The sequence below is a fragment of the Hyla sarda genome, chromosome 12 (genome assembly GCF_029499605.1).
Source record: "Hyla sarda isolate aHylSar1 chromosome 12, aHylSar1.hap1, whole genome shotgun sequence".
Lineage (NCBI taxonomy): Eukaryota > Metazoa > Chordata > Amphibia > Anura > Hylidae > Hyla > Hyla sarda.
The window spans coordinates 7,683,612-7,694,422 of NC_079200.1; the positions used below are offsets into that span (position 1 = coordinate 7,683,612).

Here is a 10,811-nt window from a genome sequence, read left to right on the forward strand (position 1 = left end):
CTTGGTCTAGCTGTATATGTTTGAGGACTTCCTTGGTCTACGTGTATGTGTTTGAGGACTTCCTTGGTCTACGTGTATGCATTTGAGGACTTCCTTGGTCTACGTGTATGTGTTTGAGGACTTCCTTGGTCTACCTGTATGTGTTTGAGGACTTCCTTGGTCTACCTGTATGTGTTTGATGACTTCCTTGGTCTACGTGTATGTGTTTGAGGACTTCCTTGGTCTACCTGTATGTGTTTGATGACTTCCTTGGTCTACCTGTATATGTTTGAGGACTTCCTTGGTATACCTGTATGTTTTTCCTCTTTACAACCTTTTAGGGTTTCACAGGTGAAAGCTTCCTGGAAAAGTTCCATTACTTTTTTTTTTTAGTGCACAAAAACGTTGTGGTCACATATAAGCGGTTTTTATTTTCTCATTTCAGGGGCATTTTTGTTGGGGGGACAGCAGCAGTTTTTCTGAACTGCAGACTGTTTTATACTTTTTATTCTTAAACAGAGCTTGTGTGGTTTTTCTTTTCCGCTTAAAGGGTTACTATCACCCTGGTGACGGTAGGATACAGTGGAACTAAAAGTGCAATCTTGTTGCCCGGAGCTAGCGTCGAAAAGCCAAATAATCAGACGGCCTGTGTGACGTCACATCCCGGAAGTCTGATTTTAGCCTATGGGACTTTCCAGATGTGACGCCAGGCAGTCCTTCGGGTCACGTGAGTTTTCGGTGCTATTCTTGGATGGCACTAAGTTTTACCATTTCCTGGCTGCCGGCCAGAATGATAAAAACCCCTTTTAAAAAGAAATGCATGTGTAACCATTCTTTTAAAGGGGTACTCCACTGGCAGCCTTGGGAACTTTCAGTTCCGAACGCTGTTCGCGTGCTGTAGGGTTTGAGCTCACCCCCTCAATGCAAGTCTATGGGAGGGGGCATGGCGGCCGCCATGCCCCCTCCCAGAGACTTGCATTGAGGGGGTGGGGTGTGATGTCACGAGGAGGCGGGGCCGACCCCCTGCAGCGTGCGCAGAGCGTTCGGAACTGAATGTTCCCAACGCCGGCCAGTGGAGTAACCCTTAAAGGGACATTTCATAAAGCCAGAACATTCAACTAGTGAACATTACTTTGTATCCTACCTGTGGTTCGTGTATGGGTGACCATACTCTAAAAAGTGGCAATTTTATATATTTTTATTTTTTTTAGCCATGGGTTGTTATGTAATTTATACATATAAACACATAGAAAAAAAAACACAATTTAAGCCAGATAATACACTGAAAGAGTCCAGGTTGAATTACTTATCACTGTCCTATCATGCCCCAATGTGTTCCAGCTGGGTAACAAAGCATGAACAAAGGCTAATAGGAACTAGATTTAGGATGTTCTGAACCATTCCAAAAGGTCTGGGGTCAAAACTTAAGATTTCCAGCAATCCCATTCTGATCTGCTCGGATCAGCAGCCGCAATAATTAAAAGATACAGTTCCGCTACAATTCAAAACACTATGAAACTTCCAACTTTTTGTCTGAACTGGAGCCACACTATTCCAGAGACACGGGGGTGCCGATGGAGACACGCGGGTGCCGATAGAGTCCATGCATGTGCGGTTCTGAAGCATGATAAAAGGAATCCGGATATAAGTATACAGGCGATTCCGGAGCATTACAGAACCCTCCGTGTAGGAGCTTTGAAGATGGAAAAGGGGGGGGGGGGGGGGGAATGGGGCAAAGACGCGTACTCCCCTACCAGCGACACCCCGCATGCTGCGACTGTGTGACACAGTTATACTCGGGTAATCAGGCAGTCATTTTTTTTTTATTTGATATTTTCGCCGTTATGCCTCGCTCACAATTTCCTCCACACGGGAGCACACAGAGAGGTATATAAACTGAGATGGAGTCAAAATAATAATAGTTTAAAAAAACAAAACAAAAAAATATACACTTCTCTAATAAACAGAGACATGAGGATGTTGATGCTGCCGATGCGGAGAAGTTGGATTAAATAAATGTCCTTATTCCAGGTTTAAAACACTTGAATGGAGAAGGGAGGGACGGGGGGTATGCAGAATTGGAGGGGTAGGGGCGAGAGGTTCGGGGGAAGTCCGCTTGTTAACCAAACTGGAAAAAGAAGTTTCCGGGACCGGATGCTGAAAGAGAGAAGAGAAGTTATTAATGGATATTTTATAGTGTACACAAGAAACACACAAAAAAAAAAAAAAAAAAATCAATAAAAAGGACCTTTAGACATGTCAAAAGTTCAGATCGCACCAGGTCTAAGTCCTGGGACCGTCTGCGATCGCGGAGTGTTTATCTGCCTTTACTCAATTATACTCAACGACGTTGTTTCCCAACCAGGGTGACTCAAGCTGTTGCAAAACTACAACTCCCAGCAGATTCGGACAGCTAAAGGCTTGTCTGCATCCTCCAGAGGATCCACACTGTCCCTGAAAGGTAAATCACGGCTTGCCTCTCATTTCAGCACCCTTTGGTTGTCCGGGTATGATTGACTAATCCAGCCTTGATTAATACATCTCTCTTATGGCCATCGCTGCAGCTTGGGTTGTCGGCAGGGGAGTTCTGTATACAGGGGGGGGGGGGGGGGGGGAAACTACCTACAAGGGGGTCTAATACACAGGGGAAAAAGAAAAAAAGTACCTTAAAAAAAAGGGGGGGGGGGGCGCAGATTGACAAAGTATCTACAGCAGGGAGGGGTGTTGGGGGGACAAATCGTTTGCTGGTTACAGAGGCATATTACAAGAGGTTCCTCTCTTTTTGGTTTTGGAAATAAAACTACAGCAGGGGGGGTGGAGGGAGGGTCAAACTACCTTCAGGGGGGTCCCATATACAGGGTGGAAAAAACCTAATGCAGGGGGGGGGGGGGGGGGGAGAACACAAACTATCTACAGCGGGGGGGAACAAACTTGGTTCTGGTTCCTCCCCTTGAGATAAAAGGTGTTCAAGTTGGGAAATTGGGCTCAAAACGCAGAGAGTATTAAAGGGGTACTCAGCTGCTCAGCGTTTGGAACATAGATGTAAAGGGGGGGTGCGTGATGTAATAAGGGGGCGGGGCTACGACATTACGAGCGCCCGACTCCAGCGTTCGGAAAAGTTTGTTCCAAACGCTGAGCAGCGGAGTACCCCTTTAACTTACTAAACCGTTTCCCAGCCAGCTGTTGCAAACCTACAACCCCAGCTGTTGCAAAACTACAACTCCCAGAATGCCCGGACAGCCGTTGGCTGTCCGGGCATGCTGGGAGTTGTAGTTTTGCAACAGCTGGGGGCACACCGATTGGGAAACTACGCTGTGAAGAATCAAAACCCTGCAAAAGTTGCAAAATTGCGTATTTTTAATTATTATTTTTAATTTCACCCCGAAGATGTTGAGGTAAATCGAGTGATGTCATTATAGAGTACAATTGGTCCCATATAAAGCAAGCCCCATATGGGTCTGTATAAGGTGAGGGGGGGGGGAGAAGCGTCCTCAAGGGGTACTGTACCTCTATGGTAGTGTTTCTCCAAGCCGTTGCGGGAGCGGGCAGTAATGAAGACAACAGTCCTGCGCAAGGCTCTACAGTGCACCATAGGGACATACAGTACGAGAATCCACCTTACAGGTCCCCATTACCTGGATGATGCATTAACTGTCTACAGTATAAGAATTTGACCTCTATTAGGAGAGGATGGGACCTAATGCCTGTGTATTAAGAAGAAACAGTATATGTGCCAATAACTGTATACAGTATAAGGATTTGACCTCTATTAGAAGGAGAGGATGGGACCTAATGCCTATGTATTAAGAAGAGACAGTATATGTGCCAATAACTGTATACAGTATAAGGATTTGACCTCTATTAGGAGAGGATGGGACCTAATGCCTATGTATTAAGAAGAGACAGTATATGTGCCAATAACTGTATACAGTATAAGGATTTGACCTCTATTAGGAGAGGATGGGACCTAATGCCTATGTATTAAGAAGAAACAGTATATGTGCCAATAACTGTATACAGTATTAGGATTTGACCTCTATTAGGAGAGAATGGGACCTAATGCCTATGTATTAAGAAGAAACAGTATATGTGCCAATAACTATACAGTATAAGGATTTGACCTCTATTAGCAGGAGAGGATGGGTCCTAATGCCTATGTATTAAGAAGAGACAGTATATGTGCCAATAACTGTCTACAGTATAAGGATATGAACGCTATTAGAAGGAGAGGATGGGACCTAATGCCTATGTATTAAGAAGAGACAGTATATGTGCCAATAACTGTCTACAGTATAAGGATATGAACGCTATTAGAAGGAGAGGATGGGACCTAATGCCTATGTATTAAGAAGAAACAGTATATGTGCCAATAACTGTATACAGTACAAGGATATGACCGCTATTAGGAGAGGATGGGACCTAATGCCTATGTATTAAGAAACCGTATATGTGCCAATAACTGTAGTGTTTCCCAACCAGGGTGCCTCCAGCTGTTTCAAAACTGCAACTCCCAGCATGCCCGGACAGCCGAAGGCTGTCCGGGCATGCTGGGAGTTGTAGTTTTGCAACAGCTGGAGGACCACTGTTTGGCCAAACATCAACCTCATCCATAAAGCTTCCCTATGGATGACTCCTATAAGACATTACTACAGTATATATATATATATATTACACCCCTGAAGGTGAACACACTAAAGTGTGTGGGACAAGGTAACGCAGCCCTGACCAGCTCTGCTTGTCACCCGTCACGCCCCGTTCTGGCCAACAAGGGATACGAGGGGCCATGGCACAGGGAGAGCACAGCATGTGTATTGTCTATAGAACGGTGTCAAGAGAAGGGTCTCTCCGGCAGCTGCACATTACATAGATAAGATGTACAGTGTCTGCACCGGAGTGTACACTGAATCCCCGTCTCCTTACATAAAGGCGCGCACACAATACCGCCAATTCACTGCGGACAGTCCGTCTTCGCCATTCATTTACACAGAGTCTATAGGAACGGAACCCTGATACAAATACAAAAGTATCTGTAGGGATATAACCCCTCCAAGGTCCTCAGGTTGGGTGGGGTATTACAACTTGGCTCCATTTATTTTAGAAGAGCAGAGCTGTAATACCACACACAACCTGAGGACAGGTGTGGCGCCGTTTCTAGAAGCAAACATTTGTTTTTCTAATCCTGATGTGGTGAACAAAACCTATCCCCCTATCCACAGGAGTTTGCTACGGTTAACTTAAAGGGGTATTCCAGGAAAAAACTTTTTTATATATCAACTGGCTCCAGAAATGTAAACAGATTTGTAAATTATTTCTATTAAAAAAATCTTAATCCTTTCAGTACTTATGAGCTGATGAAGTTGAGTTGTTCTTTTCTGTCTAAGTGCTCTCTGATGACAGCTGACATCGGGAACCGCCCAGTTTATAAGCAAATCCCCATAGCAAACCTCTTAGTTCCCGAGACAAGCAGAGATGTCAGCAGAGAGCACTGTTGTCAGACAGAAGAGAACAACTCAACTTCAGCAGCTGATAATTATTGAAAGGATTAAGATTTTTTAATAGAAGTCATTTACAAATCTGTTTAACTTTCTGGAGCCAGTTCATAAAAAAATAAAGTTTTTTCCTGGAATACCCCTTTAATGGTTTGACAGAAAACCCACAATAGTGGCGGCCTGTCTGCCTCCTCCAGCGGATCCACACTGTCCTTGAAAGGTTAATCAAGGCTTTTCTCTCATTCCAGCAGCCGTTGGCTTGCAACATCTGGAAGAATGCCGTTTGGAAAACACTGTTTTAAGTCATACCCCCTTTCAGAGGCATCTGTAGGTAGGAGACGCAAAATTCATACTAGTGATGTCACTATACAGCTCCCTCCATCTTGCAGCCATTGTTGGAACCCGGCCCTTTGTTTGGGTTGGAGTGATCACAGCTGTATGACCTGGTGACTTGTGGTTCACTCAACAAGAGAGTAATTTGAATATATAATATATATAATATAAATATATATTATAATATATATATATATATTATATATCAATCAACAGGAGAGTAACTTGATAGAGAGATAGATATATATATATATATATATATATCTCTCTATCTCTATCTATCAAGTTACTCTCCTGTTGATTGAACCACAAGTCACAGGTCAGCTTTTCCCCACCACACCAGCCTTGATTGATAATGATCTTTCTATTTGGATACAGGAAAAGATCATTCTTGGCCAGTGGTCTTCAAACTGTTGCCCTCCAGATGTTGCAAAACTACAACTCCCAGCTTGCCCAGACAGCCTTCCACATGAGCTACCATACTGAAGGTTGTCAGGACACACTGGGAGTTGTGGTTTTGAAACATCCAGGAGAAAACTGATCGACGGGGCTGGGAGACGCCACTGAGGAATCCTCCATTGACTTAAGGGAGCGCAAAAGGGCTCCTTTAACCCCTTAACGACCCATGACAAGTATATAACTCACCTTCAAAGCTGAAGCCTCCAGGACTACTAAAGAACGCCTTAAATATGTTGTTGGCATCGAAATCTAAAAAGAAAATAAAAAATAAAATTAAATACCGTATATATATATACACATATACATACACAGAAAAGTGCTGCTGCAGCCTTCTAGTTGTATACTTGATATTGAGATAGATAGATATGAGAGAGAGATAGATAGATATGAGAGAGAGATAGATATAGATATGAGAGAGATGCAGATATAGATATGAGAGAGATGCAGATATAGATATGAGAGAGATAGATATGAGAGAGATAGATATGAGAGAGATAGATATGAGAGAGATAGATAGATATGAGAGAGATAGAGAGATAGATAGATATGAGAGAGATAGATAGATATGAGATAGATAGATAGATATGAGATAGATAGATAGATATGAGATAGATAGATAGATATGAGATAGATAGATAGATATGAGATAGATAGATAGATATGAGATAGATAGATAGATATGAGATAGATAGATAGATATGAGATAGATAGATAGATATGAGATAGATAGATAGATATGAGATAGATAGATAGATATGAGATAGATAGATAGATATGAGATAGATAGAGATATGAGATAGATAGATAGATATGAGATAGATAGATAGATATGAGATAGATATGAGATAGATAGATATGAGATAGATAGATATGAGATAGATAGATATGAGATAGATAGATATGAGATAGATAGATATGAGATAGATAGATAGATATGAGATAGATAGATATGAGATAGATAGATAGATATGAGATAGATAGATATGAGATAGATAGATAGATATGAGATAGATAGATAGATATGAGATAGATAGATAGATATGAGATAGATAGATAGATATGAGATAGATAGATATGAGATAGATAGATAGATATGAGATAGATAGATAGATATGAGATAGATAGATATGAGATAGATAGATATGAGATAGATATGAGATAGATATGAGATAGATAGATAGATAGATAGATATGAGATAGATATGAGATAGATAGATAGATATGAGATAGATAGATAGATATGAGATAGATAGATACGAGATAGATAGATAGATACGAGATAGATAGATAGATACGAGATAGATAGATAGATACGAGATAGATAGATAGATACGAGATAGATAGATAGATACGAGATAGATAGATAGATAGATATGAGATAGATAGATAGATAGATATGAGATAGATAGATAGATAGATATGAGATAGATAGATAGATATGAGATAGATAGATAGATATGAGATAGATAGATAGATATGAGATAGATAGATAGATATGAGATAGATAGATATGAGATAGATAGATATGAGATAGATAGATATGAGATAGATAGATATGAGATAGATATGAGATAGATATGAGATAGATAGATAGATAGATAGATATGAGATAGATATGAGATAGATAGATATGAGATAGATATGAGATAGATAGATAGATATGAGATAGATAGATAGATATGAGATAGATAGATACGAGATAGATAGATAGATATGAGATAGATATAGATATGAGATAGATAGATAGATAGATATGAGATAGATAGATAGATAGATATGAGATAGATAGATAGATAGATATGAGATAGATAGATAGATATGAGATAGATATGAGATAGATAGATATGAGATAGATAGATACGAGATAGATAGATAGATATGAGATAGATAGATACGAGATAGATAGATAGATATGAGATAGATATAGATATGAGATAGATAGATAGATAGATGGATGCCAGCTGCCAGCTTTTTTGGGAAGATCCTCCAGACCAGTATCCAAAACCTATGACTCTCCAGTTGTTGCAAAGCTATGTCTCCGGGCATGCTGGGAGTTGTGGTTTTGCAAAAGTTGGAGAGTGGCAGGTTGGAGACCACTGCCTTTAGACAGTTCGGATGTTTATCCACAGTCTCTATTACATTTTGCGCCTCTCACCTCCCATATTCATTTCGTCTTCCTCCAGGTCCTGCCCGCTGTCGTATCGCGCTTTCTTCTTCGGATCGGACAAGATAGTAAAGGCCTCGCCGACTTCTTTAAACTTTTTCTCCTCCTCCTTCTGAACTTCTGTGGTTGCTGCACTGTGTCTGTCTGAAAGAGAAGGAACCAGGAACAGATGTGGGTACAGATCCACCGATAGAGAACACAAGGTGGTTATGAATAAGCATCAGACTGAGACTCATTGGTCCATTTAAAGGGGTACTCCAGAGGGAAAAATAATAATTCAAATCAACTGGTGCCAGAAAAACAAATTTGTAAATCACTTTATAAAAGTTTAATTTTTTTTTAGTTTTTATTAATTAGAGGAAGGGCTTTTTTTTATATATATTTTTTTTTTTATATTTAAAAGGGAGGGGGGGGGGGATTCAAACTTTTATTAGGGAAGGGGTTAAAGGGGTATTCCATGAAAAAAATCTTTACATATATCTGAACTGGCTCCAGAATGTTTCCAGTACTTTAGAAGTGAATGCCGCAAGGACCAGGCTTTCCGAACCAGGGTGCCTCCAGCTGTTGCAAAACTACAACTCTCAGCATGCCCAGTCAGCCATTGGTTGGGAAACACTGCCCTAAGCCCTGCACTGGCATTTAGGGGTCCCTGCGGATGCCTCCGCGCAACTGTAGCCTGGGCTGTGATGACCACTTCCTCCCAGCAGCGTCGCGTATGACAGAACAGGGAGGAAGCGATCATCACAATCAGACACACGTTGCGGGAGTGGGCAGTAATGTAGACAACAGTCCCACGCAAGGATCTACAGTGCACCATAGGGACATACAGTACGAGAATCCACCTTACAGGTCCCCATTACCTGGATGATGCATTAACTGTCTACAGTACAAGGATATGACCTCTATTAGAAGGAGAGGATGGGTCCTAATGCCTATGTATTAAGAAGAAACCGTATATGTGCCAATAACTGTATACAGTACAAGGATATGACCTCTATTAGAAAGAGAGGATGGGACCTAATGCCTATGTATTAAGAAGAAACAGTATATGTGCCAATAACTGTATACAGTATAAGGATTTGACCTCTATTAGAAGGAGAGGATGGGACCTAATGCCTATGTATTAAGAAGAAACAGTATATGTGCCAATAACTGTATACAGTACAAGGATTTGACCTCTATTAGGAGAGGATTGGTCCTAATGCCTATGTATTAAGAAGAGACAGTATATGTGCCAATAACTGTATACAGTATAAGGATTTGACCTCTATTAGAAGGAGAGGATGGGTCCTAATGCCTATGTATTAAGAAGAAACAGTATATGTGCCAATAACTGTATACAGTATAAGGATTTGACCTCTATTAGAAGGAGAGGATGGGACCTAATGCCTATGTATTAAGAAGAAACAGTATATGTGCCAATAACTGTATGCAGTACAGTAACGCCCGTACAGTAACATGCGATGGCCCCGACATATGATGTAACCGACATACGATGGCCTCTCAGAGACCATCGCATGTCGATGTCAGCATCAACATACGATGCTTTTATATGTCGGGGCCATCGCATTAACTATTATCCGACAGCGCAAAATGCTTAAGCTGCTGTCGGATAGCAGTTTAAGCATCCCTGACAGGTTCACTTACCTATCCCCGCTGCTCCGGGTCCACTTCGCGATCCTCCGGAGTCTTCTGCATCTTTTCCGGGGTCCGGGCCTCGCTTTCCGGCGTCATTATTACGTCGCTGCGCACGCTGTACCGGAGCAGCAACGTAATAACGTCACAAGAAAGCGAGGCCCGGACACCGGAGAAGATGCGGAAGAAGCCGGAGCAGCGGGACAGCATCGGGAGCCCCTGGAACAGCATCGGGAGCAGTGAGGACGCGGTCCGGAGCGGCGGGGACAGGTGAGTATTAAATGCACTTTTTACATTGCACGAATCCCTCAACATACGATGGATTCGACAAACGATGGGTCGTTTAGAACGAATTACCATCGTATGTTGAGGGACCACTGTATAAGGATATGAACTCTATTAGGAGAGGATGGGTCCTAATGCCTATGTATTAAGAAGACACAGTATGTGTGCCAATAACTATATAGTATAAGGATTTGACCTCTATTAGAAGGAGAGGATGGGACCTAATGCCTATGTATTAAGTAGAAACAGTATATGTGCCAATAACTGTCTACAGTATAAGGATTTGACCGCTATTAGGAGGAGAGGATGGGACCTAATGCCTATGTATTAAGAAGAAACAGTATATGTGCCAATAACTGTATACAGTAGTGTTTCCCAAACAGGGTGCCTCCAGCTGTTTCAAAACTACAACTCCCAGCATACCCGGACATCCGTTGGCTGTCCGGGCATGCTGGGAGTTTTAGTTT

The 10,811-nt window shown here is 41.7% G+C and overlaps 1 protein-coding gene across 2 annotated transcripts in view; it reads right to left on the reverse strand.

Moving 5' to 3' along the window:
* Positions 1-1,747: 1,747 nt before the first annotated feature.
* DNAJC7 (DnaJ heat shock protein family (Hsp40) member C7) overlaps positions 1,748-10,811 on the reverse strand; it is a 58,877-nt gene continuing 49,813 nt past the window's right edge. For both annotated transcript variants that reach the window (XM_056547847.1, XM_056547846.1), the window contains exons 12-14: positions 8,416-8,568; positions 6,447-6,509; positions 1,748-2,136 (exon numbers count right to left, since the gene is read on the reverse strand). In XM_056547847.1, coding sequence (XP_056403822.1) covers positions 2,099-2,136; positions 6,447-6,509; positions 8,416-8,568 — 254 coding nt within the window. In that variant the 3' untranslated portion in view covers positions 1,748-2,098. The remainder of the gene's footprint in view (positions 2,137-6,446; positions 6,510-8,415; positions 8,569-10,811) is intronic.